The 23,414-nt window shown below is 46.7% G+C and overlaps 1 protein-coding gene across 1 annotated transcript in view; it reads right to left on the bottom strand.

Annotated features, from left to right (window-relative positions):
• LOC126100562 (lysosome membrane protein 2-like) overlaps window positions 1-22,531 on the bottom strand; it is a 454,514-nt gene extending 431,983 nt beyond the window's left edge. Inside the window, exon 1 of the mRNA XM_049911179.1 lies at window positions 22,343-22,531. Coding sequence (XP_049767136.1) covers window positions 22,343-22,454 — 112 coding nt within the window. The 5' untranslated portion in view covers window positions 22,455-22,531. The remainder of the gene's footprint in view (window positions 1-22,342) is intronic.
• Window positions 22,532-23,414: the final 883 nt, after the last annotated feature.

Here is a 23,414-nt window from a genome sequence, read left to right as displayed (position 1 = left end):
GCAGCAGGGCAGACACATACAACCCGTACTGACGGTCGAGAGAATCGGCGAAGAAGGACTTGTAAGTGGGGTGGTCGGGCATAGACGACAGCCGGCAGGCATACCGACACAGCAGTACGTCGCGCCGGTAGGTCAACGGTAACTCGGCAGCTTCAGCATAAAGACTCTCGACAGGACTAGTGTAGAAGGCTCCGGTCGCAAGACGTAACCCCCGATGGTGGATGGAGTTGAGCCGGCGTAAGAGGGACGGCCGAGCGGACGAGTAGACGAAGCTCCCATAATCCAGCTTCGATCGGACTATGGACCGATACAAGCGAAGCAGGACAGTGCGATCCGCTCCCCAAGATGAACCGCTAAGAACTCTGAGGACATTAAGGGAACGTGTACAACGGGCCGCCAAATAAGAGACGTGTGGAGACCAACACAGTTTCCTGTCCAACGTGAGCCCTAGAAACTTAGTTGTGTCCACGAATCGGAGAACAACGGGACCGAGATGTAAGGATGGCGGAAGGAAAACTTTATATCGCCAAAAGTTGATACAAACCGTCTTTTCTTCGGAGAACCGGAAGCCATTTGCCACGCTCCATGAGTAGAGGCTGTCTAGACAACGCTGAAGGCAGCGCTCCAGGAGGCATGTTCTCTGGGCACTGCAGTAGATCGCGAAGTCATCGACAAAGAGAAAGCCTGAGACATTAGGTGGAATGCAATCCATAATGGGATTGATCGCGATGGCAAAAAGGGCTACGCTCAAGACGGAGCCCTGAGGCACTCCGTTCTCCTGGAGGAAGACGTCGGACAATACGGAGCCCACACGTACCCTAAACTTTCGTTCCGTTAAAAAGGAATCAATAAAAAGGGGCAGGCGACCGCGTAGGCCCCACCTGTGCATAGTGCGGAGGATACCTCCTCTCCAACAGGTGTCATAAGCCTTCTCCAAGTCGAAGAACACGGCTACCGTTTGGCGCCTTCGCAAAAAGTTGTTCATGATGAATGTCGACAAGGTCACGAGGTGGTCAACAGCGGAGCGGCGGCGACGAAAGCCACATTGGACATTAGTAAGGAGCCGTCGAGATTCAAGAATCCAGACTAACCGAGCATTAACCATGCGCTCCATCACCTTACAGACACAGCTTGTAAGAGAAATGGGGCGGTAACTAGAAGGAAGGTGTCTATCCTTCCCGGGTTTGGGTATAGGAACAACAACGGCGTCACGCCAACGCATGGGGACTTGACCTTCGGTCCAGACGCGATTGTAGGTACGGAGAAGGAAGCTTTTGCCCGCCGGAGAAAGGTGTGCCAGCATCTGAACGTGAATGGCATCCGGCCCCGGAGCAGAGGACCGGGACAGTGCAAGCGCACGTTCGAGTTCCCGCATAGTAAAGGGGGCATTATAGGTTTCCAGATTCAGCGAGTGGAAGGAAGGTCGCCGAGCCTCTTCTGCCTCTTTCCTGGGAAGGAAGGCAGGATGGTAATGGGCGGAGCTTGAAACCTCCTCGAAAAAGCGGCCAAAGGCGTTGGCGACAGCCACCGGATCAACAAGGACCGCATTACCTGAGGTCAGGCCAGGTACCGAGGAGTGGGCCTTAATGCCCGACAGCCGGCGCAGGCTACCCCAAACGACGGAAGAAGGAGTAAAACTGTTAAAGGAGCCGGTGAAAGAGGCCCAACAAGCTTTTTTGCTGTCTTTGATGACTCTACGGCATTGCGCTCGGAGTCGTTTGTATTCAATACAATTCGCCAACGTAGGATGGCGGCGAAAGGTGCGTAAAGCACGTCGTCGAGCACGGATAGCGTCCCTACAAGCCTCGTTCCACCAGGGGACGGAAACGCGACGTGAAGAAGTAGTACGAGGAATGGAACGTTCGGCAGCATGGATGATAACAGCCGAGAGGTATTCGACCTGACTGTCACAACTGGGAAAATCGTGGTCCGGAAAGGTTGCCAGGGATGAGTAAAGTCCCCAGTCAGCTTTCAGTATGTTCCAGCTCGAAGGACGTGGGGATGGGGTGTGGTGCAGGAGACGAACGACACAGGGGAAGTGGTCGCTCGAATAGGTGTCAGAAAGGACATACCACTCGAACCGACGGGCAAGAGTGGTAGAACATATTGAGAGGTCCAAGTGGGAGAAGGTATGAGTGGAGTCCGAGAGGAAAGTCGGGGCGCCGGTATTGAGGCAGACAAGATTGAGATGGTTGAAGACATCTGCCAAGAGTGAGCCTCTTGGACAGGATGCAGGAGAGCCCCAAAGGGGATGATGGGCATTGAAGTCGCCAAACAATAAAAACGGCGGGGGAAGCTGAACGATCAGGTGCATCATGTCAGCCCGACTAACGGCAGACGACGGTGGAGTGTAGATGGTACAAACTGAAAAAGTAAAAGCAGAAAGAGTAAGGCGGACAGCTATTGCTTGGAGTGGGGTGGTCAATGGGATGGGATGGTAATAGACGTCGTCCCGAATGAGCAACATGACCCCACCATGAGCTGGGACACCGTCCACAGGGGTAAGGTCATACCGCTCCGAGGTATAGTGGGTAAAGGCAATACGGTCAGTCGGGCGCAACTTGGTTTCCTGGAGTCCAAGGACGAGCGGACAGTGCAGGCGGAGGAGCAGTTGTAATTCCTCCCGATGAGATCGAATACCTCTTATGTTCCAATGAAACAACGCCATCGCTAGTCAAAAAGTTGTGGGAACGAGACGGGGGAAGAGCTGGTCACCTCGACGGCCGCGGAGGGCCAGGTTGCGAGGGAACAACGCTACAACCGACGGGAGGCGGATCCGGTTCCATCGACTGGTCGCCAGCTGCGGCCGCTGTCCCTGGTTGTGTAGGAGGGGCAGCATCATTTGCCGACGAAAGGCCAGCTGAGCGCCTGGCAGCAGAGCGTCCCGGCGAAACTGAGGACGGCCGGGAGCGGCGACTCACGGATGGAGCGTCAGTCGAAACGCGCCGGGGTGGAGAGGGGGATAAAGATTTCTTCTTGGAGGCCTTCTTGGAAGGCCGAGGAGGCACAGGGACGGTGGGCTGGACCCGAAGAAGGTCCTCACGCGCGGGGTCCGTTTTGGAACGCCGGACCTCGGAAGCCGGGGTCCGGAACGTTTCCCCGATGGACGCCTGAGAAGAGGATCGCTTCTCAGGTGGCGTGTGGGGGGAAGGAGGAGGAAGGATGGCCCCTGGGGCAGAGGGGCACGGTCAATGGCACGGGATGGAGGCGGTCGTACTTCTTCCTGGCCTCAGAATAAGACAGCCGATCCAAAGTTTTGATTTCTTGTATTTTCTTCTCCTTCTGATATGCGGGGCAGTCTGAGGATCTAGGCGAGTGGACGCCAGGACAATTAACGCACCGAGGTGGTGGGGTGCATGTATGTTCCTCACGAAGAGGACGGCCACAATCGCCACAGAGGGGCTCAGCCTCACACCGTGACGACATGTGCCCAAAGCGCAAACACCGAAAACAGCGCATAGGAGGCGGAACGTAGGGTCGCACGTCACACCGGTAGCACATTACCTTTACCTTCTCTGGGAGAACGTCCCCCTCGAAGGCGAGGATAAAGGCCCCAGTGTCGATGCGACGGTCTTTGGGGCCGCGCTGGACTCGCCGGACGAAATGCACGCCTCGGCGCTCCAGGTTGGCCCTGAGCTCCTCATCAGATTGTAGCAGGAGGTCACGATGAAAAATAACCCCCTGCGTCCTATTGAGTGCCAGATGTGGGACAATGGAGACTGGGATGTCCCCTAGGCGGTCGCACGCCTGGAGCGCCGCCGACTGTGTGGCGGACGTGGTCTTGATAAGTACGGACCCTGAACGCATCTTGCTGAGAGCCTCGATTTCCCCGAAGATGTCCTCAATGTGCTGAACAAAGAACATGGGCTTGGAGGTGGCGAATGTCCCCCCATCGGTCCGAGAACAGACTAAATAGCGGGGGAAGTACTTCGCTCCAAGCCGGCGGGCCTGTCCCTCCTCCCATGGAGTGGCCAAGGGGGAAGGGGCAGGAGAACCAGAACCAGAAACGGTACTTTTTCTTTTAAAAGACTCGGCCGCAGAGCGACCCGATACGTGGTGACGTTTCATCTGCGAAACGTCCGCCCCGATACCACCCACTCCGACCAGGGGCTCTCCCCACGGGCGCCACCCAGCCGCAGCAAGGGCCACCTGGCAGGATGACCATTGCCGGGAGTCCTGATGCCCCAAGGAGACGGGCATCTACTCCTTGGCCAACGTGGGGAGGGTGCAGCTCAGGTATCGGCAGTACGATCCCTGTGTTGTCAGGGGGCTACAACCTAGAGGGTACATGACGACCCCACCACAACGGGCTGGCTACCGTGCTGGATTTCTGGTGCCATGGAAAGTCCATCATGATCGCTGGTGCAGATGGAGACGCACTATGGGCGTAACTGGGACAACCCAAAAGGCGTTTAGGCCCAATTTGAGCAATAGTGGGTATGGTTACAACGCCGGTGCAATGCTGAGTGCCAAGGTCTGAGTGCACTTAGGACCAGTGGTACACCACGTAAGGTGTCCTTCCCCAAAAGGCTCGTACTTCTGTAGAAATTTAGAAAAATGGAGGTCAAACCCCAAGGGGGACCATCACATGGAAGGCCGAAACGGTTGAACTCCTTTTAGTCGCCTCGTACGACAGGCAGGAATACCTCGGGCCTATTCTTACCCCGGACCCGCAGGGGGGGGATCGCCCGATATCGTCTTGCGGCCTGTCCTCGCGATTCACCTGACCTCAAGTGTCTAGATTTCTTAATCTGAGAACGTATGAAGCAGCTGGTGTATGAAACCATTCTGGAGACAGAGGAAAACCCCGTCGCTAGAATTGTCATCGCTTCTGGCACCGTTGCGGACATGCCAGGAAACTCCGAACGGACACGACAGTCAATGTGCCGACGATTCTCTGCGTGCATACCGACCAAACGCCGCGCTTTCGAGCAGCTCCTGGTAGTGTCCCAACTATAAGCTGCCTGCTGAACTACATTCTGTGTAAATCATGCCTAGCATCAGAAACTGGCGTCAGAGAACATATGTGGCTTAACTAAATGCACATATCAAAAAAAGTTTTGCACCACGTCGGTTACGAGAGTTCCGGAACCTCTACAAAAAACTGGAATAGAGATTAACTTTAACATTATTTCCGCCCTTTTTATTGCTCATGAAAACCAGACATTGCATGTTGTGCCACCGTACAGCGAGACCTTCAGAGGTGGTGGTCCAGATTGCTGTACACACCGGTCTCTCTAATACCCAGTAGCACGTCCTCTTGCATTGATGCATGCCTGTATTCGTCGTGGCATACTATCCACAAGTTCTTCAAGGCACTGATGGTCCAGATTTTCCCACTCATCAATGGCGATTCGGCGTAGGTCCTTCAGAGTGGTTGTTGGGTCACGTCGTCCGTAAACAGCCCTTTTCAATCTGTCCCATGCATTTTCGATAGGGTTCATGTCTGGAGAACATGCCGGCCACTCTAGTCGAACGATGCCATAATCCTGTAGGAAGTCATTCACAAGATGTGCACAATGGGGAAACGTCCATGAAGACGAATGCCTCGCCAATATGCTGCCGAAATGGTTGCACTATCGGTTGGAGGATGGCATTCAAGTATCGTACAGTCGTTACGGCACCTTCCATGACCACCAGTGGCGTACGTCGGCCCCACGTAATGCCACTCCAACACGGCAGGGAACCTCCACCTTGCTGCACTCGCTGGACAGTGTGTCTAAGGCGTTCAGCTTGACCGGGTTGCCTCTAAACACGTTTCCGACAATAGTCTGGTTGAAGGCATATGCGACACTCTTCGGTGAAGAGAACGTTTTGCCAATCCTGAGCGGTCCATTCGGCATGTTATTGGGCCCAACGGCAGTGCGCTGCATGGTGTCTTGGTTCCAAAGATGGACGTCGGGAGTGAAGTTGCGCATCATGCAGTCTATTGCGCACAGTTTGAGTCGTAATATGACGTTCTGTGGCTGCACGAAAAGCATTATTCAACATGGTGGTGTTGCTGTCAGGCTTCCTCCGAGCCATAATCCGTACGTAGCGGTCATACACTGCAGTAGTAGCCCTTGGGCGGCCTGAGCGACGCATGCCATCGACAGTTCCTGTGTCTCTCTGTATCTCTTCCATGCCCGAACAACATCGCTTTAGTTCACTCCGAGACACCTGGACACTTCCTTTGCTGAGAGCCCTTCCTGGCATAAAGTAACGATGCGGACGCGATCGAACCGCGTGGCATGGTTGAACTACAGACAACACGAGCCGTGTGCCTCCTTCTTGGTGGAATGACTAACTGATCGGCTATCGGTCCGCCTCCGTCTAATAGTCGCTGCCCATGCTTTGTTGTTTACATCTTTGGGCAGGTCAAAGGGATTGTGTCAGTGATACAATATCCACAGTCAACGTCTATCTTCAGGAGTTCTGGGAACTGGGGTTATGCAAAACGTTTTTTGATTGTGTATATTTGTTCTGATGTTCTCTGCCTCTTGTACTGATCTGAGCAAACAGTTTCAGAACATCCTGTGTCCTTTGTCGCAGCCAGATGTCATTTCATGTACCCCTGCAGTGAGGAGAGTACTGTCTCCTGGAGAGCCTTCTGAAAACCATAGTAAATTGTTGCAATTACCAGAAGTGAACTGTGTCAATAACGAATAAAATGTGCGTGTTTTAAGTATGTAAATGTGCTGTCAGTGATGCCGGCCGGAGTGGCCGAGTGGTTAAAGGCGCTACAGTCTGGAACCGCGCGACCGCTACGGTCGCAGGTTCGAATCCTGCCTCGGGCATGGATGTGTGTGATGTCCTTAGGTTAGTTAGGTTTAAGTAGTTCTAAGTTCTAGGGGACAGATGACCTTAGAAGTTAAGTCCTATAGTGCTCAGAGCCATTTGAACCATTTTTTTTTGCTGTCAGTGATAAAATATTATTTTGGAAAGAGGAAGCGCTAAACCATTACGTATTTTGAACATAAAAATATTAATAATAAATGTATTTCTGTGTAAAGAATAACAAAGAGTACATCATGTCATGGAATTTCTATATTAGTGTGGGATAAAGACATGAGTGAATAAAATTATCACACTCGAACGTACTAGACGCTTTTGTACGAGGTTGCTTCCGAACGCATGGTTTTGTTAATTTATTAAGCTCTTTTTAGTTACATTAACTACAGTTTTAAACAAACCGCGCGCATTTTTTATCTAGCCGTGTGTGTTGACAAAGTAAGTAAGTTGTTACAACCCAGCCTAGAGCCTTTACTCAGAACTACTTGCTTACGTAGCAACATTGATTGCTAGTGTATATTGTAGACGCTACCACGAGCGTGCGGAATATACGCGACGTCACGACTTATAAATATTTTCATCCACGATTCCAAAAGCAACAAAAAGATACCTTCTACGAAAAAAGGAGGGAGGGAGAGGGAGAGGCATTCAGTCACGCCCGTTGTACATCGTAAGAAGTGTTGTGTGTTGACTCAAAAACGTTGTCCCTAAACCATTATACCGAGGTACTCTGTCTATGCTGTCGATTTAGAAAGGAACGGTAAACTCAGAATGAGCAGTAGGTTCTTCGTTGTTCTTGTTTGTTTTATTATTACTACTACTGATTCGTTCGAAGGTCCCATTTATAGAATGGTCATATCAGTAGTTGGCAATCAGTGTTCACCAACGGAAATCCAGCTTTGATTGGAAGCTCTCACTGTCATCGATGCTGAATGCATACAGAGTGCTCAGAGCAGCTTGCTTCTTGGCTTGGTAAAGGTGCGACAAGGCGTCTAGATACCTGTTTGTATTGGCGGGTTTCCTATAAACTCTGTCCTGGAGTATTGTCAGGTCTTCTGTAGCACTACACATCTACACTACTGGCCATTAAAATTGCTACACCAAGAAGAAATGCAGATGATAAAGGGGTATTAATTGGGCAAATATACTATACTAGAACTGACATGTGATTGCATGTTCACGCCAGTTGCTCGGCCACCACTGACCAGACATTTTCAATTGGTGAAAGATCTGGAGAATGTGCTGGCCAGACCAACAGTCGAACATTTTCTGTATCCAGAAAGGACCGTACAGGACCTGCAACATGCGGTCGTGCATTATCCTGCTGAAATGTAGGGGTTCGCAGGGATCGAATGAAGGGTAGAGCCACGGGTAGTTACACATCTGAAACGTAACGTCCACTGTTCAAAGTGCCGTCAATGAGAATAACAGGTGACCGAGACGTGTAACCAATGGCACCCCATACCATCACACCGGATGATACGCCAGTATGACATCGACAAATACACGTTTCCAATGTGCGTTCACCGCGATGTACGTTTTGCCATTCGTGCACCCAGGTTCGTCGTTGAGTACACCAACGCAGGCGCTCCTGTCTGAGATGCAGCGTCAAGGGTAACCGCAGCCATGGTCTCCGACCTGATAGTTCGTGCTGCTGCAAACGTCGTCGAACTCTTCGTGCAGATGGTGGTTGTCTTGCAAACGTCCCTATCTGTTGAATCAGGGATCGAGACGTGGCTGCGCGATCCGTTACAGCCATGCGGATAGGATGCCTGTCTTCTCGACTGCTAGTGATATACGAGGCCGTTGGGATCCAGCACGGTGTTCCGTATTACCATCCTGAACCCACCGATTCCATATTCTGCTAACAGTCATTTGATCTCGACCAACGCCAGCAATAATGTCGCGATACGATAAATCGCAATCGCGATACGCTACAATCCTACCTTTATCAAAGTTGGAAACGTGATGGTAAGCATTTCTCCTCCTTACACGAGGTATCACAACAACGTTTCACCAGGCAACGGCCGTCAACTACTGTTTGTGTATGAGAAATCGGTTGGAAACTTTCCTCCTGTTAGCACGTTGCATGTGTCGCCCCCGGCGCCAACCATATGTGAAGGCTCTGAAAAGCTAATCATTTGCATATCACAGCATCTTCTTCCTGTCGGTTTAATTTCGCGTCTGTAGCACGTCATCTTCGTGGTGTAGCACTTTTAATGACCAGTAGTGTAAAAACAGGAGGTACACCTCACTCTCCATCTCCATGGCGATGCTGATTTTCGTATAAATGATGTTCGGAAAGTCATGTAATTTATAAAGCTCTTTTTTGTTGTGCCCCATAGAACAAAGTTGTGATCCACATAGAGCCACAAGGTGGTATAGTTCCACATTACTCACAGTCGTTTGTTCGAAATGCTCTATAAAAATGTTAGCTGCCCATCGCACCGTTAAATTTCCGCTTGCATTTAAAATAACTCGACCTCCACTTTCTTCGCCTGTCACAAAACTGCGCCCTTAGGGAGACGGCGCCCAGGGCACGCGCCCCGACAGCCATACCCCAGTTACATCACTGCTCACTTCCGAGGAATTTTCCAACCATCTGCAATGTAGAGACCCTTAAGAGAAGCTGCTACTTGTCCACGACAATAGTTAGTCTAACACAACTAAAATATATGGGGTATCCTGGAGGGTGGTACACTTTAGTAAACAACTGCCATCGCCCCACGGTATCTTCAGGCAACTATTCACATCTGTGCCTATCACCAGTTAAAACCAATTTTGAACAAAGGAGGAAGATTAGGGTTTAACGTCCTGTAGACGTCACTTGCTGTGGAGAACATGATCTGATAGGAGAAGGACTAGGAAGGAAAACGGCCATGTCATTACCCAAGAAAGCATTCCGCCATCTGAAAACTAGAGATAACCTAAATCTGGACGAAAGGATGCGGATCTGAGCTACTATTCTTTTGAATCAGAGTCCAGTATCCCTAGTTCCATCTCGCCCAGTGCCGACTTTTCTAACTACAGTATTTTCTGATTTTTGTAAATGATATCAAATAGCATTGCACTGTATTTCAACGTTTATAGTTATTTTTGTACTGCACTTATTTCTTTCTCGCATTTTTATACTGGTTGCCAAAAGTCAACAAATTTAGAGCTTTAAATAATTTAACGAAGCAAGAAGCTACCGATACTAGTTGGGATGGTGTGGAACGGAGAAAGAAATATCTTTAACATTAGTTTTGCTGCAGAATCCTTTAATATACTCTCAGTTCTGATATTGTAAATATCCTTGAGAGGGAAAAGTTGCTGTCCACAAATCAGCACAGATTTAGAATGCATGGCTTCTGCGCAACTCAGCTTGTCCTTTTCCCACACCATATCCTGCAAACCATGGATGAAGGACAACAGACAAATCCAATATTCCTACATTGCCGTAAAGCATTTGGCACGGTGCCAAACTGCTCACTGGTAACGAAGGTACAAGCATACGGAATAGGCTCCGAGACAAGTGAGTGGCTCGAAGACTTCTTTAGTAATGGAACCCAGTACGCTGTCCTCGAAGGCGAGTGTTCATCAGAAACAGGGGTATTGTCAAGAGTGCCCCAGGGAAGTGTGGGAAGACCGTTTTGGCAGAAGGGGTAAGCAACATTCTGCGGCTGTTTGCTGATGATGCTATCGTGTAGAAGGATTCAAGATGACAAATTTCGAGTTGGCTTGATAATAACAGATAGCTCTAAATGTAGAAAAATGTAAATTAATGCAGATGAGTAGGGAAAACAAACCAATCATGTTAAAGTACAGCATTAGTGGTGTGCTGCGTAACACAGCTACGTCGATTAAATAGGTCGATATGAAGTGGAATTAGCAGCTAAGGATTGTAGTAGAGAAGGTGCATGGTCGACTTCGGTTTATTGGAAGAATTTTAGAATTGGATTGTTAGGGGGAAGAGACCAAACAGAGAGGTCATCGGTCTCATCGGATTAGGGAAGGAATGGCTCTGAGCACTATGCGACTTAACTTCTGAGGTCATCAGTCGCCTAGAACTTAGAACTACTTAAACCTAACTAACCTAAGGACGTCACACACAACCATGCCCGAGGCAGGATTCGAACCTGCGACCGTAGCGGTCGCTCGGTTCCAGACTGTAGCGCCTAGAACCGCACGGCCACTCCGGCCGGCATTAGGGAAGGAATGGGAAGGAAATCGGCCGTCCCCTTTCAAAGGAACCATCCCGGCATTTGCCTGGAGCGATTTAGGGACATCATGGAAAACCCAAATCAGGAAGGCCGGACGCATGGTTTAAACCGTCGTCCTCCCGAATGCGAGTCCAATGTGCTAACCACTGCGCCACCTCGCTCGGTGAAGAATTTTAGGAAAGTGCGATTAATCTGTAACGCGGATCAAAAAAATGGTTCAAATGGCTCTGAGCACTATGGGACTCAACTGCTGAGGTCATTAGTCCCCTAGAACTTAGAACTAGTTAAACCTAACTAACCTAAAGACATCACACACACCCATGCCCGAGGCAGGATTCGAACCTGCGACCGTAGCGGTCTCGCGGTTCCAGACTGCAGCGCCAGAACCGCGCGGCCACTTCGGACGGCTGTAAGGCGGATCGAATACAAGCCACTAGTACGACCCATTGTTGTGTACTGTTTAATGGCGATTGCTTGGGATCCGCACCAGATCGGATTATAGGAACACATCGAAGCAGTTCATAGGCGGGCTGCTAGGCTCTAACAACACGCATGTACAGGATTATTACAAATGATTGAAGCGATTTCACAGCTCTACAATAACTTTATTATTTGAGATATTTTCACAATGCTTTGCACACACATACAAAAACTCAAATAGTTTTTTTAGGCATTCACAGATGTTCGATATGTGCTCCTTTAGTGATTCGGCAGACATCAAGCCGATAATCAAGTTCCTCCCACACTCGGCGCAGCATGTCCCCATCAATGAGTTCGAAAGCATCGTTGATGCGAGCTCGCAGTTCTGGTACATTTCTTGGTAGAGGAGGTTTAAACACTGAATCTTTCACATAACCCCACAGAAAGAAATCGCATGGGGTTAAGTCGGGAGAGCGTGGAGGCCATGACATGAATTGCTGATCATGATCTCCACCACGACCGATCCATCGGTTTTCCAATCTCCTGTTTAAGAAATGCCGAACATCATGATGGAAGTGCGGTGGAGCACCATCCTGTTGAAAGATGAAGTCGGCGCTGTCGGTCTCCAGTTGTGGCATGAGCCAATTTTCCAGCATGTCCAGATTCACGTGTCCTGCAACGTTTTTTTCGCAGAAGAAAAAGGGGCCGTAAACTTTAAACCGTGAGATTGCACAAAACACGTTAACTTTTGGTGAATTGCGAATTTGCTGCACGAATGCGTGAGGATTCTCTACCGCCCAGATTCGCACATTGTGTCTTCACTTCACCATTAACAAAAAATGTTGCTTTATCACTGAAAACAAGTTTCGCACTGAACGCATCCTCTTCCATGAGCTGTTGCAACCGCGCCGAAAATTCAAAGCGTTTGACTTTGTCGTCGGGTGTCAGGGCTTGTAGCAATTGTAAAGGGTAAGGCTTCTGCTTTAGCCTTTTCCGTAAGATTTTCCAAACCGTCGGCTTTATTCGTCAACTTCCGCGGGCTACGCGTGAAACTTGCCCGCACGCGTTCAACCGTTTGTTCGCTCACTGCAGGCCGACCCGTTGATTTCCCCTTACAGAGGCATCCAGAAGCTTTAAACTGCGCATACCATCGCCGAATGGAGTTAGCAGTTGGTGGATCTTTGTTGGACTTCGTCCTGAAGTGTCGTTGCACTGTTATGGCTGACTGATGTGAGTGCATTTCAAGCACGACACACGTTTTCTCGGCTCCTATCGCAATTTTGTCTCACTGCGCTCTCGAGCGCTCTGGCGGCAGAAACCTGAAGTGCGGCTTCAGCCGAACAAAACTTTATGGGTTTTTCTACGTATGTGTAGTGTGTCGTGACCATATGTCAATGAACGGAGCTACAGTGAATTTATGAAATCGCTTCCATCATTTGTAATAGCCCGGTATTACGGAGATGCTTCGGGAACTCAAATGGGACTCAGTGGAGGGAGGGTGACGTTCTTTTAGAGTAACCGTACTGAGAAAATTCAGAGAACCGGCTTTTGAGGCTGACTGCAGAAAGATTCTACAGCCGCCGAAGTACATTTCGTGTAAGGACCACGAAAGTATTAGAGAGATTATGACTCGTTCGAAGCCATATAGACAGTCGTTTTCCCTCGCTTTATTTGCGAGTGGAACAGGAAGGGAAATGTCTAGTAATGCTGTGCGATACCCTCCGCCACGCACCATACGGTGGCTTGTGCAGTATGTATGTAATGTAGGGTTAGATTTTAGCTTTCGTTCACTGTAGAGGTGAGTAATATTTCGTCATCGGGGTGCCAATAACCGATAATCTTTCGAGAAAAGCATGTTAGAATTTTTTTATGGAGTGTAAGAAACCTATCGAGACTCTGACTCTTGACGACTTGTGATTTAGGCACTGGTCCTCCTGAACACGTGTCGAAATTAGGAGTTTACATCCACATCGGTAATTATTAGGGCCCGGATTTTAATTACCTAAAAACAGTGAAATATGCAAGCATTTATGACCTAAAACTTAACCTTAAAAATAAAATATGACTTAATAGAAGTTTATTTAAAGCATTCTTGTTTGTTTATTTAATTTTTTATCCATCACAAAGTAATACAAAATCCCCTTCTCAAAATACTGTAAGTATAGTTCTTTCTTTCTGTAGGGTTCGTGGCTAATTTGTCCACGTCAGGGTAATTTGAACGCACCTCTTCGGCAACTCTGCGCAACGCATGTGCAAGCCAAGTGGCGTACACCATAATGGGGTAGAGAATCTGAAGCCCTTCGGCTGCTTTAGCCATATATGAAGCACCATCTGTTACAAGCAGCAAAACGTTGTCTTTTTTCACACCATCCGGCCACAGTAGCTTCAGAGAGTTGTCAAACAAAATAGCAGTCGTCAAATTGTTTACTCTATCGAGAGCTTCACACGTTAGTAGGAACGTATCTCCAGGGCCATCAACGTTTAGAGCATCAACAACAACATTTGCAATATATCGCCCACTAATATCCGTAGTTTCATCTATCGACAGCCAGATCTTTTGCTCAGCAATAGCAATTCGTATTTTGTTTAGCACATCATTGGAGCATACGGATAAATAGTTTTCTCAGTGTAGATGCATCTGGAACTGGATGTGTTGTATACTTCTCCAAGAACCGTCTGAAGCGTGGATTCTTCAGCTTTTCCAATGGGATGTTGCAGGACACCATCATCTCACGCCGGCCGCGGTGGTCTAGCGGTTCTGGCGCTGCAGTCCGGAACCGCAGGACTGCTACGGACGCAGGTTCGAATCCTGCCTCGGGCATGGGTGTGTGTGATGTCGTTAGGTTAGTTAGGTTTAAGTAGTTCTAAGTTCTAGGGGACTTATGACCTAAGATGTTGAGTCCCATAGTGCTCAGAGCCATTTGAACCATTTTGAACCAACCATCATCTCACACAAATCCTTGCAGAATGATTGCACGGTTGACGATTTACCTGTCTGTTCATATAGCAGCGTTTTCTTGCTGTTATTTTCAGCACTTCGTTTCACACAACTGCTGTGTTTAGCGGTGTTACAGTGTTGTTGCACATTAAAGCACTTTTCTGCACTAACTTTAACTTCACACAGTTTACAAAATAATATTTTCCCTCAGTACTAAAGAACTTCTCTCCAAATTCTCGAACATATCCTCGCAACTTCACGCTGTCGGAGCACTTTGCTTTAGGCATGTTATTCCGTATGATTATTACGGTAGAAGCCGCCTTTGTTGGCTCAGAGCGTATTGTCGACTCTGCGCAACGCGGAACGACTGTTGTGGTACACCGATTTTCTGCTACAGTCCTGAGAAATAAAGCTGTGTACTAATTTATCTGTTTGTCTTTCATAATAACACGTTAAATATTGTCTCGTGAGCAAGATATTCCTTTTCTTACTCGTGTGTCCCGTAAGATACGAGAAAAACGGTATATGCATTTTTGGCAAAAGTTGACGGAAATATGACCTATTATATTAACAGTTAGCGCAATATGACCTGTTACTAAAATGCCTAGATTTGTGTATAAATTGTTCTAAAATTCGCCCTATAGTTCAGAAAAAAATATGACTTGCCATTAAATCGAGGCCCTAGTAATTATACAAATGGTTCATTCTGGGAGAAGTGACACTGATATACAGTATTCACCTAACGACATGGCTAACGAGTTTTGTAAATATGACATTTTTGGTTATTTAGCAGTCGAGCTTTCCTTTTTTTTACAATATTTCGACGACTGCCAGTCGAAGTGCTACGTACAGGAATCTGGTGCGTGATCTACCTCGAGATTCTAACCAGATTCGAGGTACGCTATTGTTGAGTAGCGCATCTATTTAAAGTCGATTTCGACGTACGGCACCACCTACGACCTTTATGAGCACTTGTTTCTGAGCTCGTGCCGTTATTCCACTAAAGTTGTGAAAGATGAAGACGAAATAAAGCGCAAGATGAATGATAATGTCAGAATCGCTGTAGGCAACAAAATATCTTAACATTGACAGCTGGGAGACGAAGCTTAACCCGTCAGGCATGGTCTGGTGCTCTTACTGATACTGCTAAATCCAGGTGACGATGGGTTCGAGGTCATCGTGATATCAACCATCCAGCAGATGAGGCCACTCAGCCGGGCAGTCTTTCCAGTACCAAGCGGTCAGCAAGAAGTAGGTCGCGTGTTAGCAGGAGATTTATTTCTCGCATTTCCTGCTTGTTTCCTCATTTACATAACGACTTCGTTTCAGTCTCTCTGTGACAGAAGTTATGGGATAGCGATACACACATACACAGATGACGCTAGCGTATCTTACACACGGTTTAAGAAGGTAGTGCATTGGCGGAGCTATCATTTATACTCGGGTGATTTATGTGAAAAGATTTTGGATATGATTATGGCCGCACAACGGAAATTAAGACTTTAAACACGGAATAGTAGTTGGAGCTAGACACATGGGACATTCCATTTCGAAGTAGTTACGAAATTTAGTATTCCGAGATCCACATTGTCAAGAGTGAACCGAGATACCAAATTTCAGGCATTAACCCTCACCACGGGCAACTCAGTGGCCAACGGACTTCACTTAACGACCGAGAGCAGCAGCGTTACCGTAAAATTTTCAGATCTAACACAGAAGCAGCGCTGCGTGAAATAACCGCAGAAATCAATATAAGATGTAAGAGGAACGTACCTGTTACGACAGTGCGGTGAAATTGGCATTAATGGGCTGTGGCAGCAGACGACCGCCGCGAGGGTCTTTGAGAGCAGCACATCGTCTGCAGCGCTTCTCCTGGGCTCTTGACCATATCGGTTGGGCCCTATGCGGCTGGACAACCGTGGCCTCGTCAGGTAAGTCCCGATTTCAGTTGTTAAGAGGTGATGGTAGTGTTCGAATGTGGAGCAGATCCCACAAGCCCATGGACCCAAATTGCCAACGAGGCACTGTTCAAGCTGGTGACGGCTCCATAATGGTGTGGACTATGTTTACATGGAATAGACTGGGTCCTGTGGTACAACTGAACCGATCACTGACTGGAAATGGTTTTGTTCGGCTACTTGGAGACCATCTGCTGCCATTCATGGAGTATGACAATCTGTCAACAATCTGTCAACAATCTGTCAACAATCTGTCAACAATCTGTCAACAATCTGTCAACAATCTGTCAACAATCTGTCAACAATCTGTCAACAATCTGTCAACAATCTGTCAACAATCTGTCAACAATCTGTCAACAATCTGTCAACAATCTGTCAACAATCTGTCAACAATCTGTCAACAATCTGTCAACAATCTGTCAACAATCTGTCAACAATCTGTCAACAATCTGTCATATCACAAAGCCACAGTTTTTCGCGACTGGTTTAAAGATCATTCTGAACATTCCGAGCGGATGATTTGCTGACCCAGATCGCCCGATATGAATCCCACCTAACATTCATCAGACATAGTCGCGAGGTCAGTTTGTATACAAAATCATGCACCGGCAATACTTTCACAATTATGGACGATTATAGAGGCAGCATGATTCAGTGTAAGTGCAAGGACTTTCAATGACTTGCTGAGTCTGTGCCACGTCGAGTTGGTGCACTAAGCCGGGTAAAAGGAGGTTCGATACTAATAGGGATGAAATTACAACAAAATGAATACCCCTAGCTGCATACAGGCGTTGATATAAGTCGACGGGGTCAGTTTAAACTGTGTGCCCCGACCGGGACTCGAACCCGGGATCTCCTGCTTACATGGCAGATATATCCATTTGAGACACAGAGGATAGTGCGACGGCAGAGACTTACCTCTGGCACGCCTCCCGTGAGACCCACATTCTCAACTTAATGTCCCGCACTATATTAATAGTGCCCCTGCCCATTATACTCATTACTCGCGGCTTTAATGCCGATTCCTGTAAGAGTTCGGCACTGTTGGAGCATTCGCACCGAAGAAGATGTTCAAATGGCCGGTGAGCCTTAACTGTATATATATGAAGATAGTATCTTGTCACATCAGTGTCCAGCTGAGTAGGCGAGATCCCTGACCGCCGTGTAGGCACGACTGCTTCGTGCGTGTACCTCAACCCGTCATTTATCGCTAGCAGCCATTTGCGCTACACAGTTGAAAAGTGGCAACAGCACTACCAGATATATCTTGCATCATCTTTCGCCAACTCTGCCACAAGTAATTTGTTCCCTTCTGCTCGTACTGAAGCGAAGCAGATGGTTCAAGACCAATTTCATTGTCCTCAGGATCACCTGTCAAGCTTAAAGCATCTGTCTGGGAAAGTGTGTTATTAAATTTTGATAGCATCGATAGCGGCGGCGCCGAGATAAGAGACAGGATGAGTATTTGGAATGACGATCAGATCCCGGCATTTCCACCCAGATTTAGATTTTTCATGGATTCCCTGAATAACGCAAATGGCAGTATACCTCCTTTGAATAAGACACTGCCTATTTCCTGCACCATCCTCTCTTAGTCCCAGCTAGTGTTCTGTTTTCATTGAACTCATCATAAGATACTGAAACCTGTTCTTCCTTATTTTAGATTCTAATATCAGTTCAATTTTGTGATGGTTCTTTCAATATCATTCAAATGAGAATTTTCTGCTTCTAATAACCTATCTACACACAAGGCAAAGAACTTTGACTTCCACCCAACGTACCTTGTTAGTAATTACCATCTGCATCCACAGTAATACACCAACAGTGCGAGCCGACCGGAGTGACCGAGCGGTTCTAGGCGCTTCAGTCCGGAACCGCACGACCGCTCCTGTCGCAGGTTCGAAACCTGCCTCGGGCAAAGATGTGTGTGATGTCCTTAGGTTAGTTAGGTTTAAGTAGTTCTAAGTTCTAGGGGACTGATGACATCAGATGTTAAGTCCCATAGTGCTCAGAGCCATTTGAACCAACAGTGCGTATTGTTGTAACTTGTGTAACATTCCGTTAAGGGTCCTTGTATGCTATCCTTACCACCCCCTCCCCTACCTCCAGTCATGATTTCTCAGGCTGCTGTTCCTTCCGTGATCAACTACAAGATGGAAATCATACTAAATTGCAGGGCTCTAATATTGGGTAGAAACTGGGTTAAATATTATGGTACAAACTTGCCGATCTCTGCATATGCAGCTTAGAATCCCAATTAAACCCCTAGTTTTGCAGGAAACGTACGATTCAAAACGCAAACACCCTGACCAACGGACGATTCCTTTCTCTCTTCTTGTTTATCAGTAATTTGTCTGGAAAACAGCGAAGTTTAATTTGAGGTCATCTCGCAGTTTCCTGTTAGAGAAAAAGGTCGTTGTTGGCGGTATAACTGTATGATACGTTAGACAAAAATGCGTAAGAACATGAGTGTGAACAGAAAAGGCAGTCAATAACATCGATTCGTGGCTTTCAAAAAACTGATTAATGCTCAACTGCAACAAAATGCATCGCATACTGTTTCTGGCAACCGTACTTCTTCAAAAGTGAAATTGCTTTGTCCCAAAGTGGTCAGCCAGCGAAGTCGACCATTTAAAATTGTTAGACTAAGAATGAATTGAAGGCTTTCTTGAATGTATCGCTTACACAATATTGTGTAGTAAGTGAATGCTAATGTATATCTTTATTGTAAGAATGATCTCCACTGTGACACTAAAACGCGTGGGTTTGTTTACTTTGATAACTTTCACTCCATTATCTTGTATCGGGTTATATTTCGGGAGATCTCTGTCCATTCACCAAGAATATTCTTAGCCGGGAGAAGGGGCGGCTCACTGATTTGCAGTGTCGATGCGCGTGCTTCGTGTATCTTGTTTTTCAGATGTGGGATGCGTTGTTGAGAATACTGACTCAGTCAGAAGAAACTGCAATAATCATTCATTCAGCAAATATTAGAAGCATAAATAATGTGCAGTTGGGTAATAATTTAAGTATTGTACAGAAATGTGTACACTGTTAACCACGTTTCATTTCCAATAGGCTTCCTGCAGAATGGGAAAAATTGACTGATAAAGCCTAAGTATTCAAATCCGAACTGAAAGATTTCCTTGTGATTCATACCTATTCTGTTCAGGTACTCCTCGCAGCAGGTGAGAACTCTACTCTGTAATCGGTTATTTATTCGTAAATTCTCAATTTAGTTTCGAGTTTCATTAATTTTTTATAAGTTTTCTAATGATTATTGTGTAAACCATGTACTAACTCGTTCCGTGACCATGCAGCTAAGGTTAGCATGTCCCAATTGAAACTGATATATAAATAATGATCCTGATCACCAGACAATGCTCCATCGTCTTTGTGTCTAAACAAAATCTACACTACGCCTGACGAAATGTGCTTGTCAGGTTATCGATTGTGATAGTGGGGCGCCAATTTTACCGGTGCCTCCGAAATATTTAGAAGGACATACAACTGATTTTACACACACCTACAGAAAGATTGCGAACATTTTGAAGGAATAGATTCTTCTGAATTAGGAGTTAAACAAGTCAGAGTCTCCCAGGCAAGTCTTACTTATCTGCTCCGACTATATAGCCACATAAAACGAAAATGCATCCCCAGAACTCAATGTGGACGAAAAATTAGTGACACGTACGATTCAAAACGCAAACAGCCTGACCAACGGACGCTTCCTTTCTCTCTTCTTGTTTATCAGTAATTTGTCTGGAAAAAAGCGAAGTTTAATTTGAGGTCATCTCGCAGTTTCCTGTTAGAGAAAAAGGTCGTTGTTGGCGGTATAACTGTATGATACGTTAGACAAAAATGCGTAAGAACATGAGTGTAACAACTGCAGGAGAGAAAAAATTTATCTAGCCTTTCTTACCGCTGTCATTAACTAGAAATCAAAGCACCCACGAAAATACTAAAGAATACTCCCGAAATCAGAGGCTCCGAGATAGAATACATCTGTCACTTGTGATCGTTAAACTGTGACGTAGCTACACGTCACCAATCAGTACCTGGTATAGCGTCGTGCACAAATAACAGTGTTCGAAACAGTGGGGTGCGATCCAAGTCAAATAAACTCGTTCCGACTTTCTGTACACCTACCTGTTGGTATAAAACACGTGCTGTGCATAATAACACAGTTGCTGCGTGAGTTTTAAAAAGCGTAGCAGGATCATTTTGTGCTGGTATAAAATTGACCACTGTGTTTTGAGTCGTTTTAGTAACATTTCAATAACTTGACGAATTTTGACATGTGCAACACCACTAAATTTTTAATTGGTGGTGATATGTCTGTAAGGTCAAAATGAAAGGAGCAAAAAGAAAATACTACACCACTGATATTTACCGGTACGCCTGAAAATAGCCATCTTAATGATTTGGATAACTTGCAGGCTGACTGCTCTTCGTAAATAATTTAATTGACCTTTTCGGGTTAACTGAGTCGGCTGTTGCGATAGCAACAAAATGGGGGGCGACTGTGGAATGATAATGACAGTTTTATCTTCGTGTGAAGACTCCTTACCAGCACGGATAGAAATGGTTTAGTAGGAAGGAAGACGAGTCTAGCGTCCAGTCAACACCAGTAAAGGTCTCTCAGTTACTCAACCTTCCAACTGGGAAGAAAGTACCTGTTTGCGGTCTTATTGAAGGAACTATGCGTGCACACATATCAGCGATTTAGTCAAACTGGAGGATAACTGAATCACCATTGCTGGACGGGCCTTTGCATCCCGCTCTTCATAACTGCGTGGCTCATGTTCTAACCACTGTGCAGGTTAGAGAATAATTCGGTCGCAACTTTGAACATCGTTGGTGTAATATCTGTAGCAGTAACAAGTTACCTCAGCAACCTGCTATGGAATTCATGGTGACACAGTAGCCATATTCTACAAAGACTGCAGGACATGATGGAGAGCACTAATACCATTGAAGACTGAGCTTACAAATTCAAATGAAGAATCTGTGGAATAACAATTTTGGAGGCTATTTGGTCATACTGAAATCTTGCCATTATTGTTGATACAGGCACCACTGTTTACTTCAAAGGATCTCCTTTGATTCTTGAAAGTTATCATCCATTTCAGAGACTAAGCGTGGTGGCGTAATGGTTAAATAAAACTACTCGCTTTCGGGAGGACTGGGCTTCAGATCCCCATATGGCTATTCATTTTTTCAAGTTGCCTTGAGCTTCCTGAATAGCTTAATCTGATTGCCAGGATATTACCCTTGAAAAGGACTTGGCCGATTACTCTCCTCAACGTGACTTCGTGTTCCAGTGACATCGTCGACAGGAAGAAATACCTTAATCCTCCTTCCTTGATCTGTCATAGAATGCAAAGGACTCTGAACACCTGACTCAAGTAGAATATGACAAATTGTCGATTTCGGTAGGTACAATTTATCAGTCTATTTTTTTTTTAACTGATACGATATACTAACTAGTTATAGAGCTGGTGCAGACTCATTACCAGAGTGAAGTATTTCTTGGACCAAGTGGAACTAAACGTCGTGGTGGCAGCCGAAATGAAGTAAAATTAGGCGTACATTAACTCCCACAATCCTAGCGCAAGCAGTGGCTCGAAAACTTTTTAATGATATAATAAATCTTATCCAATTAAAAAGCTACTGGTTGCTCACTTTTTAATCACAGTGACATTTCGTCATCATCAACCGATGTAATGAACAACGCGACAAAGTATCCAGTTATGGTAGACTGGATATTCATGACTCCTTAACATCAAAAGGATCGCCATGCTCATACATATGAGCTGAACTGAGAAAGCAACATTCGCATCCTACTCAGCAACAAGCTTAATACGTTCCTGAGGAGAAAACATTTCTTTATTTAACTAAATTAGTTTCGGTGAGTTTGAAGCTCTCCATCAAAGGAAAAGTTTTAATAATTAGTTTATGAACAAGGAGAACTACGTGAAAGCCATTTTTGCAGCGCAAAGCCTTGCAATTGTTTGTGCAACAATAGTTTCCTGAGCTGAACACGAACGTACCAGCATAGAGGGCTGCGGGGGAACATCTGGATGGCTCCTTCATCTCGTCGTCAGCAGACTTTCTGACGGGGCTGTACTTGACCCCGTCCGCCGTGATGTGATTTTCCGACATGTTGCTGGCTCGCGAAACAACGTCTACAGTCCGGACCGCGCACAGGGACAGCAATACGACCGTCCGCTCCCCTCAGCTGACCGCCGAGGACTGAGCGCTGATAAACACGTGCCTACCCAGGCCACGGCAACACATGGCGTCGACTGCGCATGCGCCAGGCACGCAGCGGCAAAAACGACACGGTTCCGCGTCACGCCGTTCTGTCTCTACGCACGTGGCACCTGCCGAACGGTGTTGCTGGTGATGAATGAAGAAGCATGCCGCGTGTTTCAAACGTTCCCGGAATCTCCATGTAACAGCTCGCAACCACTGTGTCTCTCGTGCATTTTTTCGGAAGTTGTGTCTCAATCCGAGCACGACCCGGCTTTACCAAACTGAGATTCCTTCTCCGTCATGTGGCAAAGAGCAGTCTCCCTGTGTACGACAGTCATAATTGAAGTCGAATTACTCTATTCAGCAATGTCTCGTGCGGTGCACCAAGAACTCCAAGACGGTATTCGGACACTTGCGAACGAGGTAATTTGCGACTCACGACACTGCTTTTTTTATCTACTTTGAAGGGTTGAGTACCCTTGTCTCCTCCTCCTCCCCTACCACCTTGCTCCATGAATTCCTCTAGACGGTTGCACCTGCTCCGAAGGGATAAGACTACGCTGGTCGAAAGGCAAGTCCTTATGCTCACTTTTCTTCCGAAGTTACGAGTGTGACCATCAACATGAAAATTATTACACCGACCAAGGGCAGGCCTTCTATTTATTGAAGTTGTTACGCGAATCGTAAGGTGATGGAATGTAAATAAAGGTGCTGTTGCGTGGGTATGCTCACGTCAAAAATCTTGCAAGGGAAGGACGCATTCGAACGAAGAAGGGATGTTTAACGTATCAGAACGTCTCTGTGGACCACATAATGATGCAACTCTGGAAATGGAGAAATAGTGGAGAGTATACAATAGGAAATTAA

This window comes from Schistocerca cancellata, chromosome 9 (genome assembly GCF_023864275.1).
Source record: "Schistocerca cancellata isolate TAMUIC-IGC-003103 chromosome 9, iqSchCanc2.1, whole genome shotgun sequence".
Classification (NCBI taxonomy): Eukaryota; Metazoa; Arthropoda; class Insecta; order Orthoptera; family Acrididae; genus Schistocerca; species Schistocerca cancellata.
The sequence above is the reverse complement of the archived record's forward strand: the minus strand, read 5'-3'. Positions and strand labels throughout refer to the sequence as shown.